The sequence below is a fragment of the Plecotus auritus genome (assembly GCF_963455305.1).
Source record: "Plecotus auritus genome assembly, chromosome: 9".
In the NCBI taxonomy this organism is placed as follows: Eukaryota; Metazoa; Chordata; class Mammalia; order Chiroptera; family Vespertilionidae; genus Plecotus; species Plecotus auritus.
The window spans coordinates 112407691-112425409 of record NC_137783.1 but is presented as its reverse complement, the minus strand read 5'-3'; the positions used below and the strand labels follow the sequence as shown (position 1 = coordinate 112425409).

The window sequence follows — 17719 nt, the reverse complement described above, 5'->3', positions numbered from 1 at the left end:
AGACTTTGGAGATAAATTAGACTATTTGCAGAGACACCGGAGGTGAGAAGGGAAAGGTGCCATGGGATGAAATGAAGCAGGTATAGTGCCCTGAGGCTACATCCTAGAAGACAAGATGCTAGAGGTTTAAGTGAAGAGTGCCTAGTCATTGCTTGGTCAAATTTCTAATTCCCAGACTAAAATACTGTTTACACAAGAGAGTAATTAATTTCCAAGAGATATGTTCAAATCCTAGGGCTTGGAAAAGGAGGGATGACAGAGCTGGGATTAAAGAAGCATTACAGAAAGTAGAGTGTACTAGCCATTATTCCTGAAAATGAATATATAGTCACACACATTACAAATATGATCATTTACTATGGTTTGGAGTATCAGGTAATAAAGGCGTAGTAGAGTGACACACAGACATGACGCAGGCAGACAAGTGCTAGCCTGTAAAGTACAGAGAACAACACACTCCTGCCACTGCTGCCAATAAAGCTCAACCCCATCCAGGACAAAGGGGCCTTTTTGCTGGGCATGTGGAGTGGAAAGAAGTCCACTTTTTTATTGCTAGAAAGGCCTGAGGCCAGTGATGCTACAAAGGCCTTTTGTCTACTGGGAGGATGCCTTGATACAAGCCTGAGCACAGACCTTTGGCATGCAGGAACTCCTGTATCTGTACCCTACCCTGCAGTGGAGACAGGCAGGAGTCACTCCAGATCAGGGTTTCTCAAGTCTCTGCACCACTGACATTTTGGACAGGATACTTGTTTATTGTGGGGGGCTAGCCTGTGCATTGTAAGATGTTTATTAATATCCCTGGCATCTACTCACTAGATGCCAATTACATGCTGCCAGTCATGACCATCAAAAATGCCTCCTTGATCTGTCACCCCATTGATCGCCAGGGTTGATTCGGCTGATCTGGCTAGCTAGGCGGGTGTCCCCCTCCTCCCTCACCCATCCATGTGCGTCCCTCCCGAAGCTGCGCGCTCGGTCGAAGACGACAACCAAGGAGAGGTCCGGTCTTCTATCAAGGGTATACGAGTAGCTGCGCTCCCCTGCTAGAACCTCCAAACAAGCTCTCAAAAATGTCTCCAGATACTGCCAAATGTTCCCTAGGGCACAAAATTGCCCCCAACTGGAAACCACTGTTCTAAACACATTAGGTGAGGCAGAGGGTTTATAAAGGGGGTCGCTGCAATCCATATTCAGTGCTATAGAGCTAAGCTATAGGGAAAAGGATAATGGTTCAATATGCCAGGCCAAACCTCAAGGCAGTTGGTTTTAGTTTTTGTTTTCTGTGTTCAACGTATCATTCTGTTACCTAGGCAGATGCCCTACCTAGGTAGGGCGTGGCAGCATGGTGTTGTCCAACCAGAGTCACTGCAGTCTGAATAAAATAAGCCAGGATGGGCTGCATTCTTGTCAGATAGCAACCCCATGTCCCAGCATGAAGAGCTCACTGAGCAGTCAAGTTGAAATATCATCAGAGTCCTTTGTCCCTACGGTTCAAGTACCTAAAAATTAAAATGCTTTCTCATTCCAGAAGAGAAAATGAGAAGTTTCCCTGGGCCAAAGTGAGGAAGAAGGCAACAGCAGGTACAGAGAGGCTGTGGCTGTCAGTGGAAGGCAAGGAGAACTTAGTACAGATACAGGCTCCAAATGGATCACATGTCGGAATCCTAGTAGGACATTCAAACCAGAGGTAGTCTATGATCAGTCTCTCATCCCCCTGAACCTGTCCATGTGGCCCCTAGAGAGATAAAAGACTAAATCTCTAGGAAAAACAGCAACATTACACAGAATCAGAGAAGGCTAACCCCTAGATTTAATGACAAAATCTACCTGCACACACTTTGAGCATACACTGCCAATATATGAATATCTTTTTACGAGTCAGATTCATGTACTGACGTTAGGTATAGTTTAAAACAGACATAAAAATTAAAGTGTGATATAAAAATAACTGCACTATAAATACAAGCTCTAGTATTTTCTTATGGCACCCCAACTGATTGTCTTGTGCGGGCCTTGCTGAAATGCGCAAACTGATCCCAACACAGATGACCTGCACTTCACAGTCTTGTCCTAGAGGCTGCCCCTGCTGTAGCTCCTAACTTTGGAGTCCTCATCCGGAATCAGTATCTTGTATTATTTATTTATTCATCCTTGAACATTGCTCTCAGACTTCTAGGTCTTTGTTATTTCCAGAAAAGCTCTTTTCCCTCCTCTTGGCCTCCTAAGCACCAACTAATCCTTAAAAACCCAGCTCTACCTCTTCACTTAATGAAACTCTTTGGAGCCCATTTCAAAACCCCCCATTATAAAACCTGAAAAATAACTACTAGCTCTCCCTTCTCTGCTTACTTAGCATTTTCTTTATATATACTTCTTTTCTTTCATTGTATGTTATATGATTATTTAGTCATATCTCTCTTCTCCATTATACTATAAGCAATTTGGTAGGGAACATGTCTTTTCCATTTATGTATTTTCCATTATCTCACACAAGACTACCTAATTCTAAGTACTCTGTAAAGTTTACTGAATGGACAAAAGGATATATATAAATGAATAAATGAGCAAACAATGGCTACTTGTGGATCCTGGATCACTTGTTATACATCCCATCAGTATTTACATTATATTTTCTCACTAACAGCAACACTCTTCCCGACAGATTTCTTATGGAAGTAAATAGGGGGGAAAGGCATTTATCATATATATAGGGAACCCCAATAATTAATTTTTAGTTAGCTTCTCAAATAGTAAAAATATAGCCTGGCCTCCATCCTGTGTTGCATAGATAGGAAAGGGCCTTTTCCATTTGAGAAAGATGTTTATATTAATGAGTAAAACCTCCCGTTTTATTCTTAGATAACCACACACAAAAAATAAAGTTATTCAGGATTGATTGACAAATCTCTGGGCATTTTAGAACATTGCTTGTTATTGTAGAATATATTAGAACAAGTACTAGACTTTAAACCACAAAACCCTGATTTCTATCCTATGTGCCATGGACTAGCTGGGATAAATCACTTAACCAGTCTCAATTCCCCTTTTATAAAATATTCATTCAGTCATTCAAAACATTTATTTTGTACTACTTTGTGCCAGGCACTGGGAACAGAGATCCCTACCCCCAGGAAGCTTACTATCTAACAATACCTGTCTCCTACAGTTGTTGAAATAAATGAATTCATATGTCTGAAAATGCCTAGGATTTAATATAAATTCAGTAGTAATTATTTCTTCATATACATATTCATATTCATTCAAAAAGAGACAGATGTTGAGGACTGATTAGAATCTGGGTGGACAGAAATGTAGGCCCATTAGATAAAAGAAACACAAGCTAAGACACAGAATTATAAAGTGTGGGGTCTGCTCAGAGAACACAGAGTTTATCTGGAGTACAAGGGTTATATACAGGAACAAGAGAGTGGTATTACTGAGGCCAAATGATGAAAGTCCTTGAAAGCTGGTGGTATCAAACTCCAAAATCATTTATACATTGGGGGGAAGACATAGATTGAGCACCTACTACTTCTTGCCAGGCATTGCTCTAGGAGCTAGGAATATAACAGTATACAAAACAAAGTCACAGATTCCTGGTACTTATATTCTGGTGGAGAGAGACAAACTAAACATTTATAAACAAATAAATGTTGGGTAGTGATAAGTACAGTGAAGAAAAACACAGCAGGATAAAAGAAAAGATTAAGAGCAATGCTACATCAGTTCTAATCAGGAAAGCCCTGTCTGATAAGGTAACATTTGGGCAGAAAATTAAATAAAGGTATGAGCCATGTGAATACTTGGAGGAAGGGCATTCCAAGCAGATGGAGCAGTAACTATTACTCCCTAGCACTTGAGCTATATCCATACTTCCAGGGATATGCCAGGACAGATCCTTGCCTTGGCCAATCCCTTATCTTGCCAGAGAAAGAATAAGGAATAAGAAAAGGGCTCTTGAATCAGTATCTCTTTTGTCTAATGGACCACTGGTACCTCCAGATGAAGCCCTTACTTACTTTTATGGTTTCAAAGCCCAAAAAGAGCTATGTCTGACAGGAAGATTGCCAGTGTTTACTTTGCCTCTCCTTCATACAGCTGTTAGTTGGTCACTCAATCAGCCTTTTGGTCAGTTAGTCACATACAACACAGTGATTAAGAACGTGGGCTTTGGACCCTGGCCAGGTGGCTCAGTCAGTTGGAGCATCTTCCCATACACCAAAAGGTTGCTAGTTCGATTCCTGGTCAGGACACATACCTAGGTTGCAGGTTAGCTCCCCAGTCGGGATGTTTTTCCACATCCAATCAATGTTTCTCTCTCTCTCTCTCTCTCTCTCTCTCTCTCTCTTCCCCCCCCTCTCTCTCATCAATAAAAATGTATCCTCAGGTAAGGATTACAAATAATAATAATAATAATAATAATAATAATAATAATAATAATGTGGGCTTTGGAATCAGGTGCCTTGGTTTGAATTTGGTATCTGCCACTTACTAGATGAAAAACCATGAGCAAGTTACTTAACCTTTCTGTGCCTTATTTTTTGTTACCTATAAAATGGTGAGAATCAGAGCCGAAACCGGTTTGGCTCAGTGGATAGAGCGTTGGCCTGCGGACTGAAAGGTCCCGGGTTCGATTCCGGTCAAGGGCATGTACCTTGGTTGCGGGCACATCCCCAGTGGGAGGTGTGCAGGAGGCAGCTGATCGATGTTTCTCTCTCATCGATGTTTCTAGCTCTCTATCCCTCTCCCTTCCTCTCTGTGAAATATCAATAAAATATATTTTTTTTAAAAAATGGTGAGAATCAGAGTTCTCACATCATAAGAGTATAGTGAAGATATGGGAAGCTCCTAGCATACATAAAAGCTAAATAAATATTAACTATTATTATTTTCACCATTCATTTATTCATTCATTCACCAAGCTTTCATTGGCTTCTATTCTAGTAGGTACTGGGTGAATTACTGGATACAGAAATCAATCTGCATGATCTCCATTATAAAGGGCTCTCTTTTAAAGAAGGAGACATATAAGAAAATAAATGAGTATAATACAGGATGATAGGTGCTAGGTCAAAAGGATATATGGGGTGATGTGGTAGAAAGGAGTGAGTGACTAACAACCATAGTGAGTCAAAAAAGCCATCTAAAACCTAGCTTTTTACCTGGCTACTCTGGATATTGAGCACTCCAAGACACCTTCAGAATCTTACCAAAGTAGACTTCCCTAAAGATAGTTTGTGACCTAAACCTTTGGTTTGTCTCTCCAAATGGTTTGTCTCCTGGCTCTTACTAGCAGCTTGTCATCTGCCCCTAGAGTGAGGCAGAGATCTTCGTTTTCTAATATTATATCAATATCAAGCCCTGAATCATCACTGCAAAATGAATCTGGCCCTTGGACCTAGGTCTCATGTGATGGGCCCACTAGTCTACCTGGCAAAAACCAGGTCTACATGGCTACAGAGTAGTAAGAGAATCTAGGCTTTGGAATTGAATAATTAAACAATTTGTATAAGGTCGCACAATGGTAGAGCCAAGGACAAACTTTTGTCTTCCACATCCCTACTCTGGACCAAGCCCTGTGCTAAGTGTTGGGGTATCTATATAATAAAAGCCTAAGCAACCATTATGGCAGAATGACCAGAATGACCAGTTGCTATGATGTGCACTGGCCAACAGGGGGCAGATGCTCAATGCAGGAGCGCCGCTCAGCCAGAAGCCGGGCTCATGGCTGGCGAGCACAGCAGCAGCACTAAGGAACAGTGAGCCAAGCCGTAAGGAGCAGCTAGCAGGCGGGTGGTAAGGAGCGAGGGGTCCCGGTCTGTGAGAGGGCACAGGCCAGGCTGAGGGACTGCCCCCTCCTCCAGTGCACAAATTTCGGTGCACCACCTCTAGTAGAATCATATAAGGTGATGCTCTCAAGCAGTGTGGTGGGAAAACAGGCAGGGGAACAGATCATTGTAATTAATGTGTTAGTGCTGCAATGAGATAAGAGTAAGAGGTTATGGGAGCACAGAAGGCGGCACCTAACCTAGACTGTGGTTTCCAGGGAAGATTTCCTAAAGAAGAGGATATTTAAGTTGAGTCTTAATTGTCAAGTAGGATTTAACCAGATCAACAAAGGAGTAAGGGCAGGGGGAACAATATATAGGAAAGCATCAAGGAATGAAAGAAAATGACATATTGTAGTAACTGCTGATAAATCAGTGCAGCTACAGAGAAAGAGACATGATAGAGTAATAGAAAATAAGAAAGTAAGTGAGCCCTGGGCAGTTTGGCTCAGTGGTTGGAGCATCGGCCCTCTGACTGAAGGGTTGTGGGTTCAATTCCAGTCAAGGGCACATACATCAGTTGCAGACTCAATTCCCCAGGCCTGGTCAGGGCAAGTACAGGAGGCAACCAATCAATGTGTCTCTCTCTGTCTCTGTCTCTCCTCCTCCTCTGAACTCTCTCTAAAAATCAATGGGAAAAAAATAGCCTCAGATGAGGATTAACAAAACAAACAAACAAACAAAAGTGAGTCACAGAAATAAGCATGGGTCTCTTAGGCTAAACTAATCTAGCACAATGCCTAGTATATAGAAGGTATTCAGTTAATTGTTTTTCCATGCAAGCATGTTTGCACAAATCATAGGAGAGAAACAGAAATTTTGGGGGCCAATATGGAGAACCACAATATTACAATATAAAGAAATATTTTGTTTTTTAGAGAGAAAGTGGGGGAGAGCGGGGAGAGAGAGAAACATCGATTTGATGTTCCACTTATTTATTCATTCACTGGTTGATTCCTGTATGCTTTGACCAGGGATCAAACCCGCAACCTTGGTGTATCAGGATGACATAAGGAAACTTTTAAGTTATAAAAGATCACCAGACTTTTATTTATATGCACATATTGATTTTTTCTTTTACCCAACTGAGGTTAATTTATTTTGAGATTACAAATAGACATTTAATTTCAATGCTCTGACATCTCAGGGATAAACAAGAAAAAAAAAAGGCAATGTCATTTTCTGTAATAATTTCTTTTATCAACAACTACTGAGCTTGCAGTAGCTTATTTTGTTGAATCCCAAATGAGACAGCAATTGTGATCTAAGCTTTACTATATGTTCTACACAAACTCAAGTGTTACCTGAACAATAGGAAAGCCAATATTTATCTTCTCAAAATAACATATAATTACTATATTGTGATTACACTGGAATTTACTTGTAACATCTTTAGCAATATCTTTATTTGTGCAGATTCCATTTAAGAATATTTCTCCCACCCAGAAATTTGGTATCCTAGCATGTTTGTTTCACTATTTAAAAAGAAAAAGAAAATGGGAAGCCTCTGAAAAATATAAGCAGAGACCTAGTCAGGTATTTATTTTAGAAAGATGTCTCTGGAACCAGTTATAGAATAGATAGCAATAGAGCTAGACTGGGCCAAGAAGAATAGTATGAAAGCATCCAAGCAAAAGATGATTAAGCTTCAGGATAAGATGAAGTAACAAGAATGGAATTTATCATCCCCCTCCTGAAACTATAAAAAAAAAGGACAAAACATGTAAAACAATCGTTTTCAAGACACTGGAGATCAGCCTACAATGGCCAGTAATCTTTGAGAGACAGTAAACAAATGAGGCAAGTCATACAAATGACTTCAGAGGGAAGAAATAAAAATACACTTTTGTAAAGTTCTTATACTATGAGACAAGATATAATAATATGTTTTAAAAGTAGACTATGCCGGGCTGGTGTAGCTCAGTGATTGAGCATTAACCCATGAACCAGGAGATTACGGTTTGATTCCCAATCAAGGCACATGTCTGGGTGGCATGCTTGGTCCCCAGTAGGGGGTGTGCAGAAGGCAGCTGATAGATGATTCTCTCTCATCATTAATGTTTCTATCTCTCTTTCCCTCTCCCTTCCTCTCTCTGGAATAAATTTAAAAAATACCATTTACATGGTAAATTTTATCTTATGCAGATTGTACCACAATTCTTTTAATATATATTGTCAACATTTATTTACTCTTTGGCCCGGCCCCTGCCCCTAGACCCACCTCCCGCCTGCCCCCCGCCCCCCTCAATCGCCAGTCCCTTGTCTTCAATCTCTCATCTCCACAGACAACTGGTCAACCCCATCACTCTGACCCACCATCGGAGGCAAAGTCCGAGCCCGGCTATCTGGTCGACCCCGTCTCTCATGTGTATCACAATTTTTGAAAATACTACTTACAATAGCATCAAAACCTATGAAATAGTTAGAGATAAATCTGAAAAAAGATATGAAAGACCCATACAAAATAGTGAAGATATTCATCATCCCTCTAAGTTTTCTCACAGCCCTTTGTTAGCTTTCCCTCCACACCCCCAAATAATTATTGATCTGATTTCAGATACTACAAGTTAGTTTGCATTTTATATAAATGGAATCATGTAAATATGACTGTCTCAAAATATGGCTTCTTTCACTCAGAATAATTATTTTGAGATTAATTTATGTTGCATATATAAAAAGGGTTCATTTATTTTTTATCGCTTAGTATTATTACATTGCATAGATATAGCATAATTTATGTTTATCCATTCATCTATTGATAGACATTGTAGTTGTTTCCAGTTTTGGGCTATTACAAGTAAAACTTCTATGAACATTTATTTACAAGTCTTTGTATAGATATATATTTTATTTTATTTTTGGTAAATACCTAGAGAGGAATGCCTAGATTATATGGTAGGTATATATTTTTAAGAAACTCTGAAACTGTTTTCCAAAGTAGTTGTATCATTGTACATTCCTACCAGCAGTGCATGAGACTTTCAGTTCTTTCACATCCTTGTCAACACTTTGTATGGTCAGTTTTCTTAATTCTAGCCATCCTGATAGTGTAGTTATCTCATAGTGGTATTATTTTGTATTTACCTGATAACTAACTATGTTTTCATGTACATAAATTGCCCCATACACTAAAAACTACAAAATATTACTGAGAGAAAGTATAACTCTTAAATAAATGGAGAGATATATATTGTTCATGGGTCAGGAAACTCAATATTGTCGCAGCCCAGAGGTTGAGAACCGCTGATGTAGAGCCTAAGACCATCAGAAAACACAGATACTTACATTACGATTCATTAACAGTAGCAAAATTACAGTTATGAAGTAGCAATGAAAATAATTTTATGGTTGGGGGTCACCACAACATGAGGAACTGTATTAAAGGGTCGCGGCATTAGAAAGGTTGAGAACCACTTAGAGAATACTCTTAGGTCAGTGCCTCCACAACCCCTCACTACAAAGTCCCTGTCACTGTTTCCACTAGCTCAATATGCAAACAACAATTCTATTCCCAAAGATTCTACAAAATCTATCTGGCATCCTTTCCTTTAAAGAACTATTATTCTCCCTACCTCACAGGGTCTTAGAGTGATTGGAAATTGCAACACCCTCCAACCCCCATAAAGACTCTCTCACCATCACTCCTGTACATAAGTATGTGATCCAAACTATGCTAATCTGATTCTCCCTCGCTGTATCTGACTCTTGAACAAAGACACTTACAGGTGAGAAATTAATGAAGCTGAGATCTGAGAGTAGCCAGTTAGAAAAGGCCAATTCCTTGTTCCCTGCTGATTCCATCCTTGGTGTTGGCCTTGTTCTTAATCCTTTCTCAGCCAAGCTTGTTCAACTCTTCCTTACTTAATCACTTTATTTGTATAATAAAGAATTTGGCTGGTCTTTATCTTCAGGTCAATTTCCCAGATGATAGAAGTACCTTTGTAATGCATGGTGGGTCCCTTGGGTCATACTTGAGTTCAGGTTAATGAGAAGACTCTGGATGGGTACTAGTAATCAGAAAGACCAACCAGTGACTAGAGGATTGGGGCTTTGATCCAGGTGATATCAGCCCAACCTTCAGGGAGAAAAATGGGGTTGGAGATTGATTTCCATCATGTGGCCAATGGGTCGATCAACCATGCCTACGCAATAGGACCCCAATAAAAACTCTGCATACTGAGGCTCAGTTGAGCTTTCTGGTTAGCAATCACATTAATGATTGATGGACCAGAAAGATGGTATGTCCTGATTCCACAGGGAGAGGACACAGAAACTCCACATTCAAGATCCTGGCAGACCTTGCCTTATTGGTCTCTTCTTTTAGCTGGTCCTAATTTTTATCCTTTGTAGTAAAACTTAAATCATATGTATAGCACTTTCCTGAGTTCTGTAAATCATTTAGCACAGCGATTTTCAACCTTTTTCATCTCATCAGACACATAAACTATTATAATTCTGGGGCACACCAAAAAATTGTTTTACCAGTCTCATACTCACACAAAAAAATGTGTAATTTTGATTCATTCACACCAGACGGCTACTGTTGTGTTGGCTGTTGTCATTTTTTTATTTGACAATCTAAGGGAAAATAGGTCAGTCCCCCTGACTAAATAGTCACTTATTGCAGGTTTTAAAAATTCTCTCAGCACACTCGTTGAAAATTGCTGATTTAGCAAATTATCAAACATGAGGGGATAGTGGAAAACTGCTAATTTTGTAGCTAGTTGGTCAGAGCACAGGTGGCCTGGAAACACCCAGAGCTTGTGGTTGGTTTGGTATCTGAAGTAAGGGCAGTCTTGTTGGGGCCTGGGCCCTTAACTTATGAAGTCAGCATTAACTCTTAGTAATTAGTAACAGAATTGCATTACATTATTTCTTTTTTAAAATATGTTTTTATTGATTTCAGAGGGAGGAAGGGAGAGGGAGAGAGAGATAGAAAGAAGCATTGGTTGGCTGCTTCCTACATGCTCCCTACTGGGGATCGAGCCCACAACCCAGGGCATGTGCCCTGACAAGGAATCCAACCGTGACCTCCTGGCTCATGGGTCAATGCTCAATCACTGAGCCATACCAGCCAGGCTTTATTACATTATTTCACTTAATCACTCTCTCTGTCTCATTTTACTCATCTGTAAATGGAGATGAGGAAATATATTAAATCCTAAATCATAGTATTTACACTTCATAAGATTTTTGTGAGAAATAAATTAGTTACTATATGTAAAGCACTCAAAACAGTGTCTAGCACATACTAAACACTACATAAACATTAGAGTCATTTTTGAGTTGTTATTTTTATTATTAGAAGTCCAGAGTCTAATCATCAGGCTTTCCTGCTAAATTTAAATAACACAGAGAAAAGACTGGCTCCTAACATTAGTCAGAAATCTTAACAACACTAATCACATAGATGGTACTGACATTAGCCAACTAATGTTCTGAATCAACACTGCTGCTATCTACATTATCTAGTGAAACTCAGACCAGCCAGTTTAAGCCAGTGCCAGAATATTACATGCTTTTTGTAGCTCTGGAAATCATCATTCCAAAGAGACTGGGGGCCTTGCTCTAAATAATGAAGCAAATTATTGTGAGAAATAATATACAAGAAGATTCTCACTTTTAGTTTTTCAAACCACCAGGCATGACACATGGTTAGCAAATCCTAACAGTACATACTAGTATATATCACTTCTCAGCTTAGCTGTGAGCTACAACACTGTGCATTGTGTGGACCCTAAGAAAAAAGATTAATTTGATGTGAACCCTGAGAGGAAATTTATCTGATGAAATGGGATCCTCATAGCCAATTGAGGGCCCAAACTTTATAAATAATAAAGACCCTAGTGGCCATTTTCAGACAGGGACTTCTCAGGCACTCTGTGTATGGGGAAGAACCTCAAAATGAACTCTTAGCGTCCAACACTTTGCCCCATTTGTTTACACCATCTGAGTCAACAACTGCAGGGAAACCCTGGTTTCCTCTTTCTACCAAAAGACTGAGATCTGCCCTGTCCAATCAGAACTGCACAATTTGGATAGCTCATGTACATAAAATAGATCTAATGGGAATCTGGGGTGGAACTTTCACAATGAAAGGCAGCCTCATCTTTGTCTCCAAGGAACATAATCTAGGTTGTTACCTGAATCTGTGTTTCCCAGGCTGCAGCTTCCTTTGCTCAATTAAATGCTTTAAATTCTTTATTATGATCTAAAAGTCATTTTTATTTACAACTGAAATATTTTTTTCTGCTCATCAGTAATGGGGACCAACTCATGAAAACTCACTTAATTGTCTTCTATCTTCCTGTCATACAGAACACAGTTGGAAGTGTTTCAAATAGTTGCTAAGTCCATAAATAAACTTCTTAGTAGAAAATTGTCTTGGGCTGTTTTCTAGTCTTATTATTTAGTCCCTCTGTATCTGCCCTTTCTTGATCCCTTTCCCTGCCAGCTACTTCTGTATGAGCCAGGAATGTTCTCCCTGCCATCTTTCATTCTAAGTTCCTACTTATGAAACCCACTCTTGAAACCCAGGCGCCATGTCCTCATGTTAGTAAAGAAAAATAAATTAAAATTACACAGTAGTAATAGGAGATTTTTCCTGGCAGTGCTAGTATAATTCCAAAGATAATTTCACTGATGGATTTCTCATCAGTAGACAGCCTGAGTTGCTAAGGAGCTATTACACAAAAGCCCCCACCATGAACTCAGCTTCTAAAGATTTCCAAGAAGCTGTCCATATAGCTAATTTATGCTTCTTCTAAACTGATAAAAACACAAGTTAATAAGAACTATCAGCCTGCCCATCCTAGTACCAAGATTAGAATATAAGTCTTCCTGCTTCAAATTTAATGCTTTCAATCTATATTTTAGAAGCTCCCATACAGATCGAAAATTCTATTATTCTAGGTAATAATTTAAGCAAAAATAGAAACTGCCTCACTCCTACCAAAACTGGTCTTCTCTACCACCAGGCCAGTGCTTTCAACCAAGATGGTATGGAAAAGCACTGGCTTAGAGAACAGAAGTCCAGGTCTAAGTCCTTGCTCTACTATTAGCTAAATGCATGACAACAAATAGTAATTTTATAAATCTAGGCCTGAGGTTCCTCATCTGCAAAACCAGGGACCTTGGAGGTTACTTAATGTTTAAATCCTCTTAGTATCAACACCTACCCTAATAGTAGGGAAGAGATTGCTCCCAATCCTATTGGTATCAAAGGAAGCTCTAAAAAAAAAAAAAGGAAGCTCTAGCCACACATAAAAACAGAGAGAAGGCAAAGTCCTGTTTTTCCTTTCCCTGCCAAGTCTCACACAGTTAGACATGTTCTTCTACTCAGAATTCTGAAGCAAATGTTCCAGAAAAAAAATGGTAGTCATGGTTTAGCGGTTTTACACATGAAAAAGATCGAAAGTTTTTATTCAATAAGTTCAACATGAGTCAGCAGAACGATATGACTGCTGAAGGGCCCAGTATCTAATCAGGTTGTACTAATAGACACACAGGTTCCAGAACTGAGAAGCTGAAGGTTCTGCTCCACTCTGTGCTGATCAAACCATACCAGGGGGACTGCATGCAACTCTAGTAGCCATGATCTAAGAAAGACATTAACAATAGTGTTCACAAGCAGGAAACCCAAGATGAGGAGGAGGCTGATAAAACATTTTTTCTTCAAAGAACTAGGGCTATTTAACCTAGAAAAGAGAGACTCAGGGAAGAGACCATCTTTCTTCCAATCTTTGAATCATCTAGGACTCAGCAGAGCTGGGACCAAATGGGAAGCTACAGAAGAAAGGGGCTGCCTCAAATGGCCAGCAAGCTCCCTATCTCTGGAGATGAAGAAGCAGAAACTGGGGGTGGATGGGAATATTGAGGAGAAGGGAAGGGATAGGATGGAATTCAATTATAATTCCAGTGAAGAACAACCTCAGGTCTGTTTGGAGCACCTTCCCCCATTCCCAGCATAGTGACTGTATTCATTCTTATTTAGTGACTGTATATAGAACCATTTCAATAATTTGCTCTTTACTACGCATTTCATACTCATGTCCTTTTAAAGCCAAGTTGCTGCTTATCTTCTTCTTTCTTCGCTAAATCTGCCAGCAACTAGGATGAACAACCAGGCTGCCTATTACCTTCTGAGGACTTCCATGCCTTCCATAGGTCCTCCACGCTGATGAGCTTATCCTCGCCATGGAAGGTGTTGTGTTTCACCGTCGGGTCATGGTAATTGAGGTCTTCCCTCAGGAACTGCAAGGAAAAAGTGCACAAGTCACAAGAGATACCTAGGAGCCAGCCCACCAAGATAGCCATAAAGGTCATTGAGCTATCCAGAGCACACCCTCTCTACCCAATGCACAAGTGTATCCCACCATTCATGTATCCTTCCATGTGCCTATGTCCTAGTTGCCAACTAGATAGCCTTTTCTTTTTTATAATATGTTTCACTTGAAAAAATAAATATGAGTAGGAAATTTCTTCATTTTTTAATTATGGAAAGATAATAAATGATTGTTAACTGGAATTCAATAAGCCAGAAGAGGAAAGAAGGGAGAAAGAATTAACAATGTTTGAACACTTAATTATACACTAAGCAATATTCCAAGAACTTCTACAGTATTTTCTCATCTAATCCTCACAACTAATGAATTATCATATCTATTTTACAAATAAGAACAGTAATATTCTCAAACATAATGCAATTGGCCCCAAATCACATTAAGTTTCCTTAGACAAGTTAAATTATTTGCTGTGATGGTTTTAAAATATGTTCACAATTCTTTGACAATCTTCCCACAAAAGGTGAAAACCCCTCCCCTTGAATATGGGCTGACATTAGAGATTCATCTTTTAACAGTATGAGGTCAAGTGACTTCCAAGGCTAAGTTAGAAAAGGCAATATGGAGTCTACCTGGCTCTCCCCCTTTTGGGATACCTGTCTTGGGAGTCCTGAACCAACACATAAGAAGCCTGGCTACACTGAAGCCCCATGCTGGAGAGATCCTGCAGAAGGACTATATAGAGACAGAGAAAGATGTCTGAGCAGCCCCAACTGTGAGACTTCCAGCTCAAGAGTCAGACATGTGAGTGACTGAGGCTTCAGGTGATTCCAGCCCCCCCCACCCCTTTCTTTGTTGTTGTTAATCCTCACCCGAGGATTATTTTTTTTCATTGATTTTTAGAGAGAGTGGAAGGAGGTGGGAGAAAGGGAGAGAGGGAGGGAAGGAGGGAGGGAGAGAGGTGAGAGACACATCGATTGGTTGCCTTCCACACGCACCCTGACTGGGGCTGGGAATTGAACCTGCAAGAATCTGCAACCCAAGTATGTGCCCTTAACAGGAAGTCAAACCTGTGACCCTTTGGTGCTCAGGCCAATGCTCTAACCACTGAGCACGCCAGCCAGGGCAGCCCCCAGCTTTTGAATTACTTCACCTGATGTCCAAGTAGACAGAGATGAGCTGTCCCTGCTGAGTCATGCCCAGATTGCAAATACATGCCAAAATAAATGTTGCTGTTTTAAGCCACTAAGCTTTGGGGAAGTTTGTTATACAACATTAGATTACTGAAACAGTTGTTCAAGGTTATAGCTGATAAGCGATGGAGTTAGTATTCAACCCAAGATACCTGGTTTTATAGTCCAAATTTCCCCCCTGTACTACATATGCTGTCCTTTAATTATCTGGATTTCTTTTCATAATATACTTTTATAAGAAAGAAGAAAAACAAAAGAAATCAAAGCTTTTAGAAATTTAACTGGTAATTAATTATATGACTACTCAATCAGCCTGATCACTATAACCTCATTAGTATGTAAAGGATTGAACAGTGATCACTGCTTTCCACTGAGCCTCAAACATCAAAGAAATGTGCAATTCTGATCACTACTCTCACAAAAGCACATTTTAGTAGGATTTTCAGGAAATGTCTTCCTATCCATCTTTCTTTATCTGGGGTTCAAAAAAGGGCCTGACCCAGAGTAATGCCAATAAATGTTGTTGATTAAATGAACAGATGATTGACAGTATGGTCCCAGATTCCCTGGATCCATAAACAAGTGTTTATGGTTTTGCAGACATTGAGACAGCTGGGCTTAATGACCTATGCAAGAAGTTTGAAGAGCCCTAACTGGTTTGGCTCAGTGGATAGAGCATCGGCCTGCAGACTGAAAGGTCCCAGGTTCGATTCTGGTCAAGGGCATGTACCTTGGTTGCGGGCACATCCCCAGTAGGAGATGTGCAGGAGGCAGCTGATCGATGTTTCTCTCTCATCGATGTTTCTAACTTTCTCTCCCTCTCCCTTCCTCTCTGTAAAAAAATCAATAAAAAATATATATTAAAAATTTTAAAAAAAAGAAGTTTGAGGAGAGTCCACACTGGAGCATTCTCAACCTAGTCAGAGTATAGCCTGCTATGCACAAGGAACTATAATGTAGCACTGTACAATAAAACCTTCTACAATGTTGGACATGTTCAATATCTGTCCTATCTAAACAGCTGCCACTAGGCACATATGGCTATTGAGCACTCATAATGTGGCTTGTATGGCTAAATAACTGAAAATTTTAAAACATTAATTTAGATTTAAATGGCTACATGTTAGAGTGCAGCTCTAACATATTCTATCTACTACCTGGCATATGGGTATGGTCAGCTATACCTCAAAGGAGGCTAGAATGATGTAGGTAAAGCAAGACCTCTGGTTAGATAAGATGGTGAAAGCAATGCTCACATACTAGTACACAGGTTTAACTGCTCTTTGTGCCCTCTCACCACAACTAAATTGAAGTCCCTCTGACATCAGAGGGTTAGGTTCTCCAGCTCCCCAACTCTCATTTAAAACTGTTGAAGAAAGCTACTTTTTAATAAAGATTAAGTAGGTTACATGGTGAAGATCCCAGAGCAAGGAGATTTTGTCAATTCTTAGGAAAATAAACTATTTTCTTATTTTTTAATAGTCAGCTTTTAGGCCATCTGACATTCCATTTATTATGTGCTATAAGTTGTGAACCTTAACATTTTTCCCAAGTTGCCACCCAGTTATTACAACCCCATTTGTTAAATTATTTGTCTTTCATTCCTTTTTGGAAAACATCCTAGCTAATAAAAGAGTAATATGCAAATTAACCATCACTCCGCTACACCCACAAGCCATGCCCACCAGCCACGCCCACCAGCCAATCAGGAGCGAATATGCAAATAAACACAACCAAGATGGCTACGGCCACAGAGAGCAGGAGGGAGGCTTGGGTTTCCCTGGCAATGGAGGAGGCCAAGCTTTCCGCCTGCCCTTGCCAGGCCTCCACTCAATGCTACAAAGTTTCAATGATAGAAGGTACATAAATCCAAACAGAAATGGCGGCAGCCACGGAGCTGGAAAGATCAGGAGGCTAGGGTTGCCCGCGGCGATGGAGGAAGCCCAAGCTTCTGCAGCCCTGGCCAGCCCAGGCCTCTGCTTAAGGCTACAAAGTTTCAATTATAGAAGATACATAAATTCCAACAGAAATGGCTGCCACCACGGAGCAAGCAGAAGGCTTGGCTCTGCTCCAGGCTACAAAGTTTCAATTGTAGAAGATAAAATATACCCCAGATACCAGGGCCTCCACTTGGGTTGCCAGAAGGCGTGGCTGGCCTGCAAACCACCACAGGCCTCTCACCCAGGCCGCCCCACGCCCCAAGGGAACCCCCATCCTGATCCGGGACACCCTTCAGGGCAAACCTGCTGGCCCCCACCCGTGCACCAGGCCTCTATCCTATCTAATAAAAGAGTAATATGCAGATTGACCATCACTCCAACACACAAGATGGCTGCCCCCATGTGGTCAAAGATCCTGCCCTCATGTGGACACAAGATGGCCACTACAAGATGGCCAGCAAGGGAGGGCAGTT

At 40.4% G+C, this 17719-nt stretch overlaps 1 protein-coding gene across 14 annotated transcripts in view; it reads right to left on the bottom strand.

The window, feature by feature from the left end:
• The window catches only part of STIM1 (stromal interaction molecule 1), a 219873-nt gene that overhangs the window by 40034 nt on the left and 162120 nt on the right, over positions 1 to 17719 (bottom strand). For all 14 annotated transcript variants that reach the window (XM_080687157.1, XM_080687151.1, XM_080687160.1 and 11 more), the window contains exon 3: positions 13970 to 14084. In XM_080687157.1, the coding sequence (XP_080543283.1) occupies positions 13970 to 14084 (115 nt within the window). The remainder of the gene's footprint in view (positions 1 to 13969; positions 14085 to 17719) is intronic.